Genomic DNA, 18,783 nt, shown 5'->3' with positions numbered 1-18,783 from the left:
TGAGACCCACACAGTCACTCAGGGCCGATGCGCTGCGCTTACGTTCGCATGCACCCTCAGCCCCATGCATGTGGCCCCGCCACACCCCCTAAACCACCGCCAAAAACACAAACACGAACAACCCCTTTTTCCCCCATGTTTGTTATCACTTTTATTTATCAAAAAATACAACATATTTTGTTTCATATCAAAGTGTTACATCATCTTTTTTCCCTTCCTAAGTTACTTCTTTTCATTCTGACCAAAATAAAAAAATAATAATAATAATAGTAATAGTAATAATTAATTAATTATTATAATAAGAGAAAAATAATTTTAAAAAAAATGTAGACTGGGTGGAATAAACGATTCCTACTGAAAAGGAAAAGTTCAATAATCACCAACCCAGACAGGCAGAGTAATAAAACGGCAGGGATGAACAAGGATGGTGACAAGTCTCTAAACATTTCATAGTGGCTGCTCTGAATGTTCATCTTTTACAAGAAGATGCGTTAGCTCTTCTGACTGTGTTACACAACTAGCTAAATTAATAACCAAACCAATCATGAATTTATGAGAGGCCGAAAATGAAAAGAAAGGCAAAAAGTTAAGTGACATGATGGTCCCAAACTAATGGAATCATCACTACCATATAGGTGTTTGATGAGCACAAAGTTCGTCATGAGTGATGTAATATACAAGCATACATAAAAATTAAATACATGTATATTGCTGTGTTAACAAACTAAAGGTTAAGATAAACTGATTTTGGAGAACCTGTTAAAGGGATATGGAATTAGAAAAATTGATATTTAAATAAAATGAATAAATGATGACAGTACTTATTTATTCACACTTGAGAAAATGAATATAATCAGTAAGCCTCTCTAAGTTATTTGGCTTTCTTGTTCTTCTACGGTGGGGCCTTCTATTTAGTCTCCATAATTCATTGATTTCACTGTAACAACTGATGATGTTTTCCAGTTCAACTTCAACCTGCTCGTTTTGCTGCGAGATACAACTACTTCTCTTGGACTGTTTCTTCTTTGATGCTTTCGGACGATCAAGTAGTTCTTCACAATTAGTTCGTCTGTCAAAACGAGGGAAGTCATCAGTTAGCTAGATCAAATGATACCAGCATTAATAAAATTAATGAAGAAATAAGTGAAAAGTTTTTTAGTGAGGAGACTAAAGAAAATTCATATATGTTGCCCATTCCATGTCATAAATGGAAGCAGAATGATATTATTATTGAAGAACAGTTCAAAACTTTAAATTTAAGCATCATATTGCACCTTTCTTCTTGGCGTAATAAAAATGGAGGGGAAATGAAGTCTCCATGGAGGGGATTACATGCAGGACAAATGTAAGTCTTGGGGGGTGGCCCGTGCAAATTAATGCAATCAAAGTGATACCACTCATCACACTGATCGCAAGCAATCATGGCCCTTCGATCATAAGGCTTCCGGCAGATGCAATAAAGAACCGTTCGAGCTTTTAGCAACTGCATCAACAGAAATAAATGAGCATAGACATTAAGACATCAAAGAAAGGTCCATTTCACTTTTCAGTGTATACATGGAATATACCTCCATCTCCTTATCAAAGTAGACGGGTAAAGCTTCTCCCTCTTTAATAAGATTAAAAACTTCACTCAACTCAAGTGCCCCTGCATCTGAAGCAACCTGCACAAGATAAAAGTCTGAAACAAGTTAACATTATAGACAGATAAAATATATCCAGAGATAGGCAATCTTTATCAAACCCTTTTGGCAGCATCAGTCCACTTCGATGCTCTCGCCTGTACTTCAGTAATTTCCTGCATAAAATGATCTTCAGCTGGTATGTTTATCGCTAAACCCTGTAACATCAGCAGGAGAAGCAGCAGCAAATCAGCTTAAGTTTGGAATCCAACTAATGAAGCTGTCAAGATTTTTAAAAGCATGTGCAATGAATTTGCATGGACCAATTTCTAGATTGTGCATTCTTAAGTATAAAAACCAGATGACCAATGTAAGTTAGCAAACAAAGAACAAAGGAATTCACTAATGAAACAAAACAATAATTATCGCCAGATATTAGCATCAACTTATGAAATACAACTATGAGGCATTGACTAATGACATCATAAAAGGGGTCACACACAAAAAAAGGAAGAACAAACAAACGAACAAGAATAAAAACAAACCTAGAGGAAAAAAGAGAAACATGATGAAAACATTGATGCACGGCATTTGAATATCAGAACCATTGGAACCAAGAATTTATTTGCAAAGAGTTATTGTTCAGTAAGAAAGACTGTTGGAATTAACTACAGTATAGGCCACATGGCAATATATCTGACATTGGCTAAGATACAAAATGGATATCAAACAACAACCAGTGCCGTACCTCTTTCAACAGCCGCTGAATTTGTTGCAAGACTGGCTTCTTGGATGCCCTCAACTGCTTATTGACTCTAATTTTCCAAGAATTTCTACACAATGCCAGCTTGAGATTGCAGCCCATTTGGTGATCATACACACCAGCTACCGACATCACCTGCACAAGCAATCACATTATTCATTGTGAAAAATGCTTCCATCATGATTATGAGTAAAAACATTGTAAGGAAGATTTTCTTCCAATGCAAAAGAAACACACAAGTAAAAAACGTATGATTGAAGAAGAATTAAAACCTTCAAAGCACATAAAAGACTTTCTGATATACATCTTAAATCTTTTTTGCAGTGACACAAGGCCTGATTCACTCTTCCATTCAAAAATGACTTGCAGTCAAGACCTAGCTTCACAATATCTTGCACCAAATGAACCTCTTCAAGCCTGCCAATGTAAGTTTGGTCATTACCAAGAAACATCTGAATGGAAAGGTGTAACTCATACATATTCTCAAATGCTCCTTTATGATATGTTTTTTGTGACTTAAACAGCAAATACAAAAGTTCTCAAGACTCAATTAAGAAAACAATTTTTGCATGCGTCTAGCAATAAAATCTGACGGATAATAAAAGAAGAGGAAAGCAGTAATAAAAGCATTACAGTTTAGATAAACATAACAAGGGATATATTCTATCATTTATGAGAAAGGTGTCATCTCTACCTTATTCAAACATTCATATTCCTGACAAGTGAAATGATGGTACATATAATTGAATCATGTATGGATCTCATTTATAGCGGCAATAGCATAAAGTTTATTAGGATAAAACTGATCCTACAAGCAACTTGTAACATTGGATGCAAAAGAGTAAAACAAAAAACAGGCTATCGTTTTACAGTATATATTTATATTTACTTATGCACACATGAGAACATTTGTGCTTATGCAATCTTTTCTTACTCTGCACATAAACCCTCAGCAGCTGATAGAAGCTCGAGGAATGAATGTAGCTCTGGACGATTACCTTTGCCCACCTAATAACAAGTAATGTAAGCTTTCGACTATATATAAGAATCTTAAACAAAAATATACATAAAGCAAGATATGTACCAAAAGGCAGCCTTCTTTGATGGAAATTTTTCCACTTTCCATGCAAGAACAAAAATGGCATGTGTGTTCATTTCCCATGCCTGCAGTTGTTATTGGTGGCCCCACACATAAGAAATGAAATCTGTCCAGCCAAATAAGTATATATTTATTTTGAAACTCATGAAACACTCAATCCAACAATTGAGATTCCAATTGAGAATGGTGGCATTCACAAGAGCCTTAGGTTAACTGTCAAGTCTAAACAGAATTAATCATTGTCATAACCATTATCATCTGTGTAATAGGCATTATACCTAAAACAATCATTATTTTAAACTAGATATCACGAAAATCAATAATGTCAGTAACAAGCAACGAGGAAAATGAAATAAGTTGCGTACCGGTCCTCACATGTCAAACAAATAAATGTTTCATGTTCAGAATCATTTGGACAGCACATGCAGAATGATCTTGTTTTGCAGCCCCCTAAACTGTTATATATGCTCACAGCTCTTTGTAGGGTACACCTAATCTGTGAATGATAATAGTAACCCACATCTCATTAAAAACCAAAAAGCCTATTTTACAAGCAGTATTAGTGCATGGAATTGGTAGAAAAAGCCACATACTTTCGTAAGTTTAATTAACAAAGAACCAACATCACCAACCAAAGGTTCCACAACAACTTGGCACTGGAACATCCACTTCTTTACTTTCTCAACTTCAAGTGTGACCTTATCCAGCTCAGGGCAACTGAAGGCACAAATATGCCCATGTTTCTGCAATAACAGAAAAATGATCAACTAAAGTAAAAATGTAAGAACATCACTTAGAAAATATAATAAGCATACCCTCATCTATAAAGGTTAGTGAAATGACTTCTCAATATTGAAAGTCCAGCATTTAGAATAGAAAGGAAAAAGATGCATATCCTGATTAAAATAAGAGGGCTAATGTTTTCATTTAATCATCCCTTGAAAGGTGGCAGCTAAATTTCATACTTCTGCCTTTCAAGGCTTCACAGTTCAATTTCATATACCTTAGCATGAGATCTTCATGCAATATAAATCTGGTACATCATAAACATCTAGGAAGCATCAAACCAAGCAAGCACAAATATTAGCAAAAGCTTTTAGGAGATTTGATGTATTTTGGGGGATCTTACGATGGCCATCAATTGATCAAGCCATTCATGAGCAGCCCAAACTTGGGTTGAACTTTCAAGCTTCTGAACTGAGATTGAATATGGTTTTTGAGCTTGAAATTAATTTGAGCCAAACTCAATAGCTCGAAATATGTAAATATATTACAATATTTTATATATTTATAATACATAATATTATTATCCTGAAAATATTATATATTTTGTTCATTTATCTTTAAAAACAATAATAAAGCTACAAATGATGTTTTAATTTCAAACTAAATCTAATCTGACTTGAATTCTCAAAAATAAATCGATTCAATTTTTATTTCAAGCTAAATTGAGCCGAGCTCAACATTTAGAAATTAAAATCAAGCCGTGCTCAAGCGACTCAACTTCAAGCCAAGCTCAAGCAGGGCCTAGCCTGATCAAGCTCGGCATGTTTACAGCCCTAAGTGCGACTTGGTTCCTCTCACAAGATTTCACATATAATATGTACGGAAAAATCTGGTCATGATAACTGTTTGCATAGACAGCAGCTATAGAAAGCCATATAGGTTGTTATGCTGGAAACCACAAAATACAGACTTACCTCAAGTTCCAAAAGCAACATCCATGATTTTTCACCAGATAACCTGAAGAATGAATGCACTTGCTCTAACCATTTTCTGCATTATTAACAGATTGTATCAGCAAACCACACAAAGGAAAGCATAGCACATGATGAGTTGCGTTGTGAGGAAGGACACCTTACATCCTGTTTGAGCTGACTGTGAATGTCATAATAAGCAAGGTTTTCAAGATTCATACATAGAAGAACTCCAAATGCAAGGTATACTTACATTCTCCTCAATTCAATATATATGATCAAAGACAATTTTAATATGCATTTCTCATTGAGAAAAACTTACGTGGCAAACAAAGATAAGAGCTAGTAAGACAAAAGATCTAGTAATTATACGAAGCGTCATTGCTTTCATTCATGAATTAATGGCAGTATTTCATGAGGTTTATCAGACCAAAAATCTAGTTCCGTTGCACATATAAATTGTCTTCCCATGAACCATCAAAACAGAATAATCTTGGTTTCAAGTTAATTAAAGAAAACAACAAAATAACTAGTAGAACAAAAGAGGAGATGAAAAAGGCAACAATAGTTCTATGAGATTTCGCCTTTTTCAGTACATAACACTTATTCACGATGGTTATCCTTTTGTACTGATAGGATTGAAAGTTTTTGCTCATAATAAATGCATGACTAAACATAAACAATTTTGGCAATTTGAGACTGCAGATATCAAATGCACCCACCAAGAAATTAATAAATAATACTGGATAACCAAGTACACTTCCTTATATACATAAATTTCAACTACATCTAGATAGCAAATTAAATGCAATTCCATAAATCAAACTCAAAATGAGAAAGAACTGAGATGCAATGATGCAGGCAAATTTAACATCTAATCTGAATTTAAAAAAAAAATTGTTTATGAAAAAAAGCAGGAAAGACAGTAAACTAACTCATGATTCCTGATTGCATTTTGAAGTTGAACGACCATCAGAGGATATGAAGATACAGCATCCTGCCATTGCATGCATTTGCAGAAAATAAAAGTAATGATTATGGAAAGGGTAGAAACCACAACAAATAACACAATTTAATTTGAACTTCAGAAAGAAAGAACCAACTGGAATATCATTGACAATTTCTTCCGCATCCACCAACTTATGCCTTTTCGAGTTTTGACAGTCAGGGATTACAGAGCATGCTTTTCTTAGCCAGTTTAAACCTTCAACCAACAATTTCACAAAAGTATTGCCTTCAAATGTGGCCACAATATTTCCTGCATCTTCAAGTAAGCTGTCAACCTCCTGCATGACCATTAATATCCATTACTGATGGTACAATTTCAATAAAATTTGGAATTCTTTATGAATTCTCCAGCATAAAACATGACTTGCAGACATTGGAATAACTTAATTCGAAGCTTTAATGTTAAATGCAAAGAATCCCACAATTCAAACCTCTATAACTTAAATGTGAATGAGCAAATTGCAAAGCATCTTCTCAAAAGATCCTAAATGGTGACGTCAACAAAAACCAGCCAAAAAAATAAACATGAAAGCATGACAATCACAAAATCAATGAGATAAAACGGAATAGAAGAATAGGAAATTGTCAGTTAAAAACAATGACTAATGTTTCCAGTGATCTAATATTTATAATATCTCATAGGAAGAAATCCCGAGCTTAGAGTATCAATGTTATAAACCCAAGTGAGTAAGAACCCCATTGAAAACACACAATCATGTAACTGTCATTGTTAAGAGAAGCATTGAAATAAATATCTAAAACCTGAGAAGAATCATGAGCAGGTAACAGAAGCTTGCAAAGAAGGAAAACAGAGGATTACGTAGAGAATGCATGGGTACCACATCAGAGGTTACCTTCAGCGAGGGAACTCTGGAGCAAAAAGACAAAGCTTTCAAGCTCCACTGTAATGTCAATGAAGCATGTTCTAATTTTGTTATCTCTTCAAACTCATACCCCAAGGACAACCCAACTTTAGTAGCAGAAACTATTTTACCAAGAAGATCCTCAATTGTGACCAAATAATCATTGGTTTTAATATAAACATCATGCATATATAACAACGACCACAGATCTTCTAATAAGGAGCATGAATTATGTTTCCAGTTATAGATATCCTTAAGAATCTCCTGCAGCTTTTCAGGTGCATCTAAAAGAACCTTCAAGGCTTTAGATTGAATTACCAATTCCTGCAGAGGAATACCATTAGTTTACCTAAATGCTCACAGGACATGAAAACAGAAATATGAAATGAAAACATTATGAACCTGAAGGCCATCAACTTTAAGCAAAGAGCCAGACTCATCACCATCATGAACACTAGAAGATAAATAAGGTTGTGATCTACTGATCCATGACTGAGCTTCCAATACAGCACTTTCAACTTGAGGAAGAGAAGGAAGAATCAAAAATATATTCTCCGACGTCCTGACATGTAAAAATCCATTTATCACTACAAATTTCTCACAGAAAGAAAATGGCAGAATGTTGGAAATGGAGAATGTGCTATAAACCTGATCAGCTCGTCAAACTCAGATAAGTGTGCAGCATGCTCAAGAATAAATTTTGCTTTGTCCTCCCAAGAAATAGCAGTTTCAAGCACCAAAGAAATATCCACAAATAGCTTTTCATTAGCAATTCCTAACCTGGGAGAGAATTTATACTGAGGTATCAATGCATGAAATATACTAGCCATAGTATGAACAAAGATATAAATCATTAAGAACAAGAGCATTTGCGGATAATTGAAAATTACAGGGAAGCCTCTTGCAACAGAGGTTGGATGAATTCTAATGGCATCCTCTTTGAAAGAACCTGCACAGAATCACCTACATCAGCTAAGTGCAAACTACAAAACCACCTAAAAACTTATGAGAGACAATGAGAGATATCCTCTCCTGTTAAAACAAGAAAGCAATCAAGGTTATTGGATTTCTTTTCATATCTGTATTTGACATATTTAAAAACCATCAAAAGCAACAAGAAATAAGGTAAATGTTTGTGAATTGTAGACGAAAGGTAGGATTTGTAATATTGATGCCAAATCAGTATTGAATAATCACCCAGAGAAGTTTTGGAAATGAAGGAAACATGAAGATGGTGACAATGCATAGTGGACATGTACCTTAGATGCTTTCTCTCTGCAACAGGACTTCTTTAGTTCCATGTCAACAAGGGACAACTCATCAACTGTTTCAGATGGAAACAAAACAGATTGTCTTGCAGTATTAAAAATAAAGTACATAAATACCTAACAGTTTTAACTTTCAAGCAAATATGTTTGCCTGTACCCAACAAAGCAGAGAACAACAACCTCTTATTTTCAAGAGTTTCCCAGCCTCCAAGATGCAAGAGAGTTCACGAACAATGTTCCCATGGTCTTCCTGTTCAATAATGCCCTGCAAAACTCCATGAAGCTGGCATCTCCAAGAATATGCATCATGATAGTATTGCTTCAGAATTTCCAACTCCGGGATCTTGACAATAACATTTTCCACATTCCGAAGAAAAACTTCAAGTTTCTAAAAATGCAAAAAATCAGGAAGCCTACAAGCATTGTGTCATGTGTAAAACCATAGAAAAAAATGGAGATTATTATTTAGCTAATAACCTTAAATTCAAGAGGGCCTTCCATGATCTCTTTACACTGAAATTGCAATGACTCAACCTCTTTACATAAAGCAAGCAACTCTTCCATCTCTGAAAAACGAACATGGAGCTGCAGCATCTATTTAGAATAATTAAAGTGTCAAATACACAGCAAGTTGCTCAGCATATGGAATAAAGATGAGTTCATTAAGGAATCACTCAGTAAAAAATCAGCAAGAATTTATTTCAAAGTATAGTATGAGTAGGTATTGCTAAAAGTAGAAAACCTCATATTTTAGTTTGTGTAGAAAGTTCATCTCAACAGTGCTAGGCATTTTCTGCGAGAGGCATTCTCTAGCATTTTCGATCCAAACCTGTCGTGTGTGTAAACAAAGGAATGACTTCAATTTTAAAGAAAATTAAATCAATAGGCTTCAATAGCATGAATTTGAGTCTAATGAGGACAAAAGTAAAACCTTCGCAGATGAGATCTCCTTTGCTAATTTCCCAGTTGTCTCTAGATTAATCGGAAGTTTGAGGGCTCGGGAGTATAACAATTCCAATTCACCAATCTGGGTTGAAAATTGAGAAAGAAAACAAGATATGTTAAGATATCAACATCAATGGCGTGAAGAAGCTATGGCTAAAAAAATCAAAGGCATGAAGAAATATGGTAAGAGAGAGATCATGGTGACTAATGGGAATGTCGCAATAGACTCAAATAAAAAAGAAAACAGCAGTTGGCACTTAATCAAAATAAATACCAAAACATCAGCCTTCCAGTTAAATATAATCATATAACTATAATCACTTGGATTAAAAACATATGATTCTGAATTCTTCTTAAAAAAGAATAAGAATACAGCCAGATGTCAAACTGAAAATCTATGTCCATATGAAGAGATGAAGAAAATTTCTGAAGTGAGAAGAACAACACGATTGTAATGGACTCACATGAACTTGAGATGATAGAGCAGACTCTATTTCAAGAACCAATATTTTTCCATCTTCAGCATATGCCTGCAAATAAGCAAACTACAATAAAATATTTGCAACTGGAGTGATAAAAAGAGTTCATCAAAAGAATCAGGATCATCGACCTTGAGTTTATCATGCCCAGGCACAAGACAAGGTGAAGGGTCAAAACTGAGCAAATCCAAAACCTCATGCATACACACTTTCTCTATATGTTTGTCATTGCAATTTAAGAAACTTTCGACTTGAGAAATACAACCCCTCAGCCTCATAGCCCATTTCTGAACTTCAACCAACTTATTAATCACATCACGTACCTAGTATAGGCAGTACAAAACATGATTAGGAATGTATAACAGTTTATTCAAAAAATATAAAAATAAAAATAATGTATGACAGTTTCCATGCAGAAGTAATGCATGTAAGCGCATACTGGATCCATATCATGATCAGCCCAAACAAATTGTTCCGCTTCCTTTAGAGCAGTGGTATAAGCAGCATTTGAAAAAGGAATCTCCAAAATGTGGCAAGCATTTGAAAGCCAATCCTCAGCAAGTTGTGCATATGTTATCACACCACTTTTTACCTGAGTAAAAAAGATAAGCTATCAAAAAGAGGACAATGGAAATGGAACTACATGTGAATAACATTTTAAGAGATGCAGAAGGAAAAAAAATGAAGAATTAGCCAAAAAAAAAAACAAAGAGTTAACCAACATGGTCCATCAATCTTAAAATAAATGAGAGTGCCAAGCAACAATTTTAAATATTACTAGTGAAATGATCATAAGATCTATATGCAACTTTAATATGCATGTGTGTGCGCGCGCATGCGCTCGTGTGTGTGAGAGAGAGAGAATCATAAAACCTTTTTCATCAAACTACTTGCTCCACTGGAAGTCATTGGATGTTTTCCACAAGGGGTAGAATCTTCCATCTTCCATGTACTTCCTGACAGAGTACAGCCCTTAAGGACGAAATCACTGAGTTCTGCAAGATTGTGCCGGTACAGAAGACAGTGTCTGCTTGGGTCGCACTCACATAGATGCTTCCAGTGCTGCAAAGAGAACAATGATACTTTATAACTTCAGTCACGTCATCAACTTAGAACAGAACATACATCAAAATATTTGATTGCATCTATTTCCAATAATTTTGCAAAATAAAAAACTACAAAATATTAGCAGATGATCAGCATTAGTAATTGCAATAAAGTTTATACAAATCAAAATAACAGTTCAAAAATCAAGATCTACAAAGAAAAGACGAGAGAAAATGTCATGAGTTCCACAAATATCTCTAACTATCCTTTCTGGTTTATACTAGTGAAAGTGATGGCAATGGCAATAATCGCTTAATAATTTATTTCATTGTAGAATGCTTTTCCACTTCCAAAACAATAGCACAAAGATCAAAAGAATCAGAACAGAAAGTATAATAAAGCGAAAATTGGCTGACACCTACTTCACAAAACACACACACACACACACACACAGAAAAAAAGAAGAAGAAGAAGAGAAGGAAAACAAAAGATAAAGGGCCACCAACTTAATATTGAAAGTTCTTCCCTATATCTACAGGTTTCATGTTCAAGGGGAGATATAAGTGCATGAGAAAGCCTTCAAAAAACAATATGATTAACAAACAATGAAGTATATGATGCAGAAAGGGGAGTGATCTACAAATAATTAAATAGTGTATCATATAGAGGAGACCTCCAGGCAAACGTGTACAGTTGGCCGGCAGCTGCACATAACAGCTGAAAGATACAGAAACTGTTGGCATATAATACATGTAGGGTCCTGCAAAAAATCCACAAATTGGAGTTAAATAGTACAATGTTTATAGAAAGTCCATTTTCAAAGATGAACATAAACCATGACAGAAGATTAACTACCTCTTCATCACCCACATATTCGGGATGTTTCTTTGGAGACATTTGAGAGGACCTGACTATACCATTTTGCCACAGTTCCTCTCTAAATCTTTTCTCCCGAGCAAATATTCTATGCATTTCTTTCTTAAGGTAAGGCCATACCTTGGCATCATAGCCATTCTGCGATAATCAGCATGCACCAAGACCAAAGAAATTCAGATACAAAAATCCCCTTTTCTCACTAAAATATTAGAAAATTATTTCTACAAAACAGTAGCATTTCGTAAAAGAAGATAATGAGGATGATATTGCATAACTAAAAAGTGGCAAACCAGAAACAATTTTAAGATGAAACATCAAAATCAATGATTAAGGGCGCACTGAATTTCAAAGATAAATATAGGGAATAGCAAAAATCACACTAGAAAATCATTTTAGCAAAACAGTAGCATTTGGAAAAAGAAGATAATGAGAAGGATATATGCCAGAAATGATAAAAATGGCAAAGCAAATTGATTGAAAGAAAAAGCATTGCAATCCAATGATTAAAAGCATACTGAATTTGTAAATACAAGTACCAAGAACAACAAAAGTAGATTTTGAGAGTTTATTGCAATGTTCCAACATGGTTAAACCACATAAAATTCTTTGATGTCCAAAGCTCATACTAAAATGAAAATTTGATCAAATAACATAGTAAGATTATCAAAGCAGAAAAGAGATGGAAGAAAAGCAAGATGTAAAAACGCCACCTTAGCAACCACATAAAGAAGTTCTTCATGTGACAAGACAGCAGGTTTGTGATATACACTATACAGCTCAGCCCCCAATCCACCATGAGGCAACCAGTCAGCCGGAGCAAAATTGACAGCCTCAGCACAATTCAAGCCTATACATGCAAACCAAAATCTTGAAATATTAAGCAAAATTGTGATAACAATGTAGAAATGTAAGCTCAAGCTTACCAAAATTAAAACCACCATGATAGGACCTCGGAAAAGTAATGACAAAGTTACCAGGCTCCTGTAATAAGTGAAACCAATTATATGTCTTACGAAACAGCTTGAATAATAAAAGGGATTCATTATTCAACCAAAGCATTCCTGTTGTTAGGCAATGCTTCCTTTTCCCATAACTGTGATGAAAAATGGATACCAGAAAGTAAGTTCACATCAGAAAGTGAGTCAGGCGATGGCCCCAGCCTGCTTGCAATATGGTACATTGGAGAGTCCCCAGAAGGGGAAAAATAGATTCAATGAACCAAAGAAAGTGACGGATAAAACTTGCTTAGTGGTTCCAATATACATGGAAGCAACTTTACCTACATTTCTTGTTTTCCACCCCTAATATTATAAAATGTTTTTAAGTATTCCCTATGAAGTTAAACAATAATTTCTTTTGTCAGCCTTCAGTGCTTTTCAGCCACCATTTTGAAACCAAAATTAATATCCCACAAATTCCAACTGACAAAAGAACTGCAACTGACCTGTAATACACCATACACTGAAACACCATTCTCTTGCAAAACAGACGGGTTGAGCATGGTAATCAGCTGGAAGAGCAAATCTGGTTGTGCATCAAACAAGTCTGGTAGATTATTTCTCATAACCTACATAGAACAATTAAACTGGATTCAACCCCTAGATGAGAAGCAAAATTTAAATGTAGAAATTAATTTATAATGGAATGCTCCCAGTAGAAATACAAAGGAGGAAAAAAAAAGAAATGATGGCCTCTTCCAAAGCAAGGGTAAACCGATACACAACTATGCACAGAACAGAGTTCATACACTTGGGGGGCTGAGCACAGAATTTACATTATCTTTAAAGGAAGAGATGTTGACCAAAATTAATACAATAACCACAGCTACATTACAATCATAAAAATGCAAATTAATATGCCTGACAGCATCTCATGAAAATTTAGAAAAAAAAAAAAAATATGTGGCCAAGCAAATCACAATACTTGTACTATTTCAGGAGGTACCTCTTCAAAAGCATTGGCTTCACTACCAGGCACACCATACCAGCACTTAGGCTCTCCCCTGAAAATCATAGTGAATAAGAATACGTACATCTACAACTATAAGAAAAGATCTTATCCATGCATGCATAATTCATGTAGGTACTATATGACTCCTTCAAACTAGCTCTAATCAATATAACACAAAGTAAGCAACTAAGCAAGTAGAATGCAATATGTTGAAGAAACTATGTGAAGACCTCAAAAAGATAATATGAAATAAAACAATGATCATTTTAGTTTCTAAGAAAAATCATTTAGATAAATATATATCAAAGTCTATGGGATTGTATTAAATCACATTGTTGAGCATAACCTACATTGGAAATCAGTAACAATTTCATTTGCAAATTATTTAGGGAATCCTTCGGAGCAGTGTGAATTCCATAGAGCATTTCAAATATGATGTTAAAGCACAAGCACATGGATGATTATAGTCAAAAGAGTCGAAGCAAAAATGTATTCCCTAATAGGCTAGGGCATGGTACATTAGCAACATATTATCAGCAATTGCCTTAAAACAATAAATAATAGCATTTCTTTTGAAACGATAATAGAACAAACTAAATGGACTTCTGATCCCAAAACATAAATAGGACAAAAATATCACTTGTGTCACACTAGCCAATGCACAAAACTATCAAAATATGAATCTTTTAACCTACATTGAGTCTCAATGATAAGCTATTACGAGGATTCAAAGAATCATGTGACGTCCAATGCATGATTAACAATTTACGTACCAGTGCAAATAATTGATGGAATAAAAGCAGTGATCCTCAACATGCCAACAAAAGGCTGAAAACAGCATTCCTACATAGAGCCAAGGGACCATCACTCCAGCAATATTATCCCGAACAGCTCGAAGTATCGAACCCTGAAGTTTAGGAAAGTTATTGAGATTCCAAGGGCTGGAACAATACTTTCTCCATGCCTCATGATCAACTGTGGTGGGTATTGGATCACCAATACGCGGAAAGCCACTCCCATACACTGAGGTGTCCAGATCACTGCCATACATAACCTCTACTTCTCCTGCTCTCCCTTCAACAATATCCCAAAAACGTTTCTCAACCTGTGATCTGGCAGGCCTCCCCTGCCCAAACCATTTTCTTCTCAACCTATCATCCCTGCGCCGGAAGGCTTCCAATGAGCACCACTTCCCAGGCACAAAGCCAAAGCTATCCTTATCTGAATTGACACACTCCAAACAGTACCAGTTGCCTTGTGGAACAGACTCTAATGGGGGCGAAAGGCAATGCAAATGCCAACCTTTGTCGCAGCGATCACAAAGCAGCATGACTTCTCCATGCAACCCACTCTTACATTGCTCACATATCTGATCAAATACACTCCGACTGACCCCTTCCACTCTCTCTTCACCAGAACTCTTCCTCCGCTTCGAATTTGAAACCTTGCGTCTCTGATCCTCATACACCACCCTTTTTTTGTAATTCTTGACCTCACTGTTCAATTGAGCATGGTACTCCTCATAATCCAACAAGTGCTCAAGATACAACTGGCTCAACACATGCTTCGCGCACTCAGAGATCTTCCCATCCGACCTAACAAACCTAGAAACATCCCGCCAGCGCTTCTCTTTACAGACTTTCTCATACCCACCATAGCGCTTGACAGCGTTGAAAAGCCGGCAGAGATCAAGATCATCCCCATCAAACACAACCCTCCGCTTAGGTCTTCTCCCAAAATGCGATTCTAGAAACCGCGCGTACTCGAGATGAAAGGTCTTGGGATCGCAAGACGGCGGGCGGTCCTGGAGGCGGTGGATGGCCTGGGTTTTGGTAGGGAAAGAGAAGGTCTCACGGTCAGGAACGAACGGAGGGTTCCAGGACGGCGGGGGTACGATACGGCAAATACCGAAGGGTTCAGCCTGGGGACGGATCTTGGAGATGAATTCCAAGGGATTGGCAAACTCCTCCTCAGTAGGGAAGAAGACGGGGGCCTGAGGGAGGGAGGGGGCGGCAGCGGCGGCTGTGGCGGAGGTGGTAGCGTAGCCGTGAGTCAGCACGCCCTTCTCAACGGCGCGGGGGCGGCCCTTGCCCATGGAGAAGAGGATCGCATGGAGGGTTTCTAGGGTTTTGGGGGGAGGATGAAGGGAACGGGAAGAGGAGGAGGAGGAGGACGACGACGACGACGACGAGTGACGGTTTTGGGGAAGCGATGAAGGAATCTAATCGGGTGGGTTTGCTTATCGGATTCGGGTTTCGGATTGGGAAAAAATGAGGTAATAAACTCTTCAGTTACTGATAAGTTTGAAACGGGTTTGCTTTTTTTTTTCTCTTTTGGATCCGTTTTGGGAGGTGGTTCGTGACGTCATGACACGTTCATAGCTTTGCCGTTTTTTCTCCGATAGGCTAAATATTGTTATTTATTTATTTATTTATTTATTTATTTATTTGAAATAGTGATAATATTGTTAGCATCTGCCATCTATTTAATTCATATTATCCAATCTTGTCACATCTCTCTGTTTATTAGTATGACAACCTCTGTATATAATATTTGTATAGTAGTGAGGAATCGAGTTCAAATTTGGATTTATTCAAAATAAAAAAAATATGCTAAAATGTTAACTTCATTTTATATACTTTTTATTTTTATTTTTTTATTGAGTGGATAAACCACAAATATACTTTTTTTATGTTTCCTAAAAAATTCAAATGTAAATAATAAAAATATTACAACGGATTAATATAAATTTTTTAATTATAAGATATATATTACGTAGAAAAAAATAATTATTTTTTTTATCTATATATATATATATATATGTAGATATACTATATATATAGAGAGAGTATACATACATATATATATATATATATATATATATATACTAAGGTTTGCCCCAGTTCATTTTGTAAAAAACATGGAAAAAAAAACTTATCCATAATCTAATTAAATTTAAAATAATATCTAGTAAAGACTATTTATCTAGACAGTCTTTGTTATAGATAGTATTCAGATAAAATTAATGTTTTGAAATATTTTTCATGATAATTAATTTTGATTCGTATTAGTCTATTAGATATAGAAAAATAATTGAATAAAAAAAATGAACCTATGAAATGATGCTCATGCCATGGAGTTTAAAATGGACTGAAATAAATAATTTTTTATATGGGATAACTTATTATAAAACTTACAGTAATCATTGAAATAGATTGCCAGCAGTTATTATTGATCAATTTATTTTCTAGAATAAAACTACTTATTTTATTAAATAAAAAACTATATGTATATATATTATAAAAAGTGAATTGGAAAAAATTAATATTACATGGTTTATATTATGGAAAAATATGAAAACAAGTGATTGATCTTATATAATAAAAATTTCATGTACTATCGGTAATGGCAGATTTAGATATTTAGTATAGTGAAGACGATATATATAGTACGGTGTAAATTTACACTATAAATACATATGAATAAATTTTAAATTATATATCATTAAAATAAAATAAAAAAATTTATAGTTGTTTTTTATGTAAAATATAAAATAATATATAATTATACTATTGTTAATGCTAACAAATACATCTTTTTCAATTTCAGTGCAATGCATGAGGTTTATAGTTTACTAAAAGATTTATTTTTTTAAAAAAATTTATGAGTCCATGTTATTTAAAAAATTGTGTTTAGCTTTTTATATATATATTAATATACATACTATAAAGTTATTAGAAAAAAAAAATTGGTCCAAGTAACCCGCATCTATCTATCTAGATCCGCTTATAACTATTATTTTGTATAAACTATACTGTTTGTAAAAATAAAAATAAAAAGTTTAAATTTAAATTCACTGTATTAAAAAAAAAACAATTATCTTTTAACCACATGACCCACTTTCTAACAAAGAAGAAATCCTCTATTAATGGTGATATAATTCTGGTGATTTTTTTTTTGACAGCTCACAACAATTAATTCCTTGATACATACCAAAGTTTAAAAATATATGCCTATTCACATGCTTCATTCAGCTTAATTAACATGCTATATTTATAATAATGTGTCTATTTCTCTAAATTTTTATTTGTGTATACTCATTAAATTTAAAGATTTTCAAAAACACCTTATCATCATCGCAATATTTAGTATCCATTTTACAAACACTAAATTATTTATTATTATTCGTTAGCTAAATAAAAGATCAATCTAGACTTTTTTTATGTATATCTTCATGCACCGACACAAGTACACGCAACATGATAGTCATTTGATATAGTAATCATGAAAAAAGTGATTTTACACAAATATTAATATTTTAGACATTCTGATTATTCTTTCATATCTCATTCATTATATCTCTATTACCGGGATACAAAGTCACATCCGGTGATGGCAGTCTAGCTGCCACTATTTATTAGGTTTTTATCGTATTTGATTATCTTATTCATATCTATCTATGTTCCTATCTTATTAATACGTGTTAGATGGCAATTGGTTTATTATTTATTTTTTTATTAATAATGCAAATGTAAGGAAAAAAAAAATCAACCAATGAAAGAACAATGCTAAACCAAACATATCAATTAAGGTGGGGAAAAATAAGAAAGAAAAAAAATAAATATATAAATTTATGGGGGAAATAACAAATATAGTTAATGTCGGATAGTGAGGTGATTAGTGGGTATCAAAGAGGGAGTGAACGTGCGGCATTTGTGTCATTGTTGGTCCAGGTCCAATCATGCAAAAGCACAATAAAACACTAATAAAACAGTGTACGTAAATAGACAAACAATGCCAACCAACACCAACACCAACACTAACATTAACACCCATTCGTGTGCTCTCAATTGACATTTGGCCCGTGTGTGTTCCACACTAACTAGACCATTAGCTGCCCTGTTTTTTGGACATTGTCCCCTTTACAAATACACCCTTCCATTCTCATTTAAAATCACATCTCATAACGCTCGGATATGGTTGGATTTTGCCAGCTTGGATTATTATTTTGTATATCCAACCGGCCTTTTGATCGGGTAATATTAGTTTTACTGTAAAAAAATCTAATTTTGTGAAATACTCAGTCTCGAGTTCAAAACATGTTGGATACAGTGATGTCATAAGCCTTTAGTTATGAGTATTGGATTTTGAATCACACATCATGTA

At 34.5% G+C, this 18,783-nt stretch overlaps 1 protein-coding gene across 2 annotated transcripts; it reads right to left on the bottom strand.

Moving 5' to 3' along the window:
- Positions 1-725: 725 nt before the first annotated feature.
- Positions 726-15,810, bottom strand: LOC120271455. Of its 2 annotated transcripts, none has more exons than XM_039278135.1 (33): positions 14,391-15,810; positions 13,612-13,669; positions 13,112-13,234; positions 12,591-12,648; positions 12,378-12,514; positions 11,647-11,805; positions 11,465-11,551; positions 10,618-10,806; positions 10,184-10,336; positions 9,876-10,067; positions 9,730-9,795; positions 9,252-9,347; positions 9,063-9,149; positions 8,798-8,914; positions 8,501-8,708; positions 8,312-8,376; positions 7,943-8,001; positions 7,701-7,832; positions 7,455-7,614; positions 7,044-7,376; positions 6,285-6,467; positions 6,117-6,178; positions 5,185-5,260; positions 4,078-4,227; positions 3,860-3,980; positions 3,470-3,549; positions 3,320-3,393; positions 2,658-2,802; positions 2,371-2,520; positions 1,745-1,840; positions 1,569-1,664; positions 1,275-1,483; positions 726-1,069 (listed from the first exon to the last, which is right to left on the bottom strand). In XM_039278135.1, the coding sequence occupies exons 1-33, from the start codon at positions 15,710-15,712 to the stop codon at positions 826-828; spliced, it is 5,487 nt and encodes a 1,828-aa protein (XP_039134069.1). In that variant the 5' UTR covers positions 15,713-15,810; the 3' UTR covers positions 726-825. The 2 variants fall into 2 exon arrangements, with proteins under 2 accessions (XP_039134069.1, XP_039134068.1); XM_039278134.1 differs by having other exon boundaries at positions 3,470-3,590; positions 3,850-3,980; positions 14,391-15,808.
- Positions 15,811-18,783: the final 2,973 nt, after the last annotated feature.

The sequence above is a fragment of the Dioscorea cayenensis genome, chromosome 11 (genome assembly GCF_009730915.1).
Source record: "Dioscorea cayenensis subsp. rotundata cultivar TDr96_F1 chromosome 11, TDr96_F1_v2_PseudoChromosome.rev07_lg8_w22 25.fasta, whole genome shotgun sequence".
Classification (NCBI taxonomy): domain Eukaryota; kingdom Viridiplantae; phylum Streptophyta; class Magnoliopsida; order Dioscoreales; family Dioscoreaceae; genus Dioscorea; species Dioscorea cayenensis.
This window is presented reverse-complemented; position numbering and strand designations above follow the sequence as displayed.

Bases quoted from the DNA above. Each gene is read 5' to 3' on its own strand.
- LOC120271455 (XM_039278134.1), bottom strand. From the start codon at position 15,712: ATGGGCAAGGGCCGCCCCCGCGCCGTTGAGAAGGGCGTGCTGACTCAC. The intron at 13,670-14,390 runs GTACGTAAATTG...TATGATTTTCAG, and splicing joins TCCATCAATTATTTGCACTG to GGGAGAGCCTAAGTGCTGGT. The intron at 8,002-8,311 runs GTACATGTCCAC...GATTCTGTGCAG, and splicing joins GCAGAGAGAAAGCATCTAAG to GTTCTTTCAAAGAGGATGCC.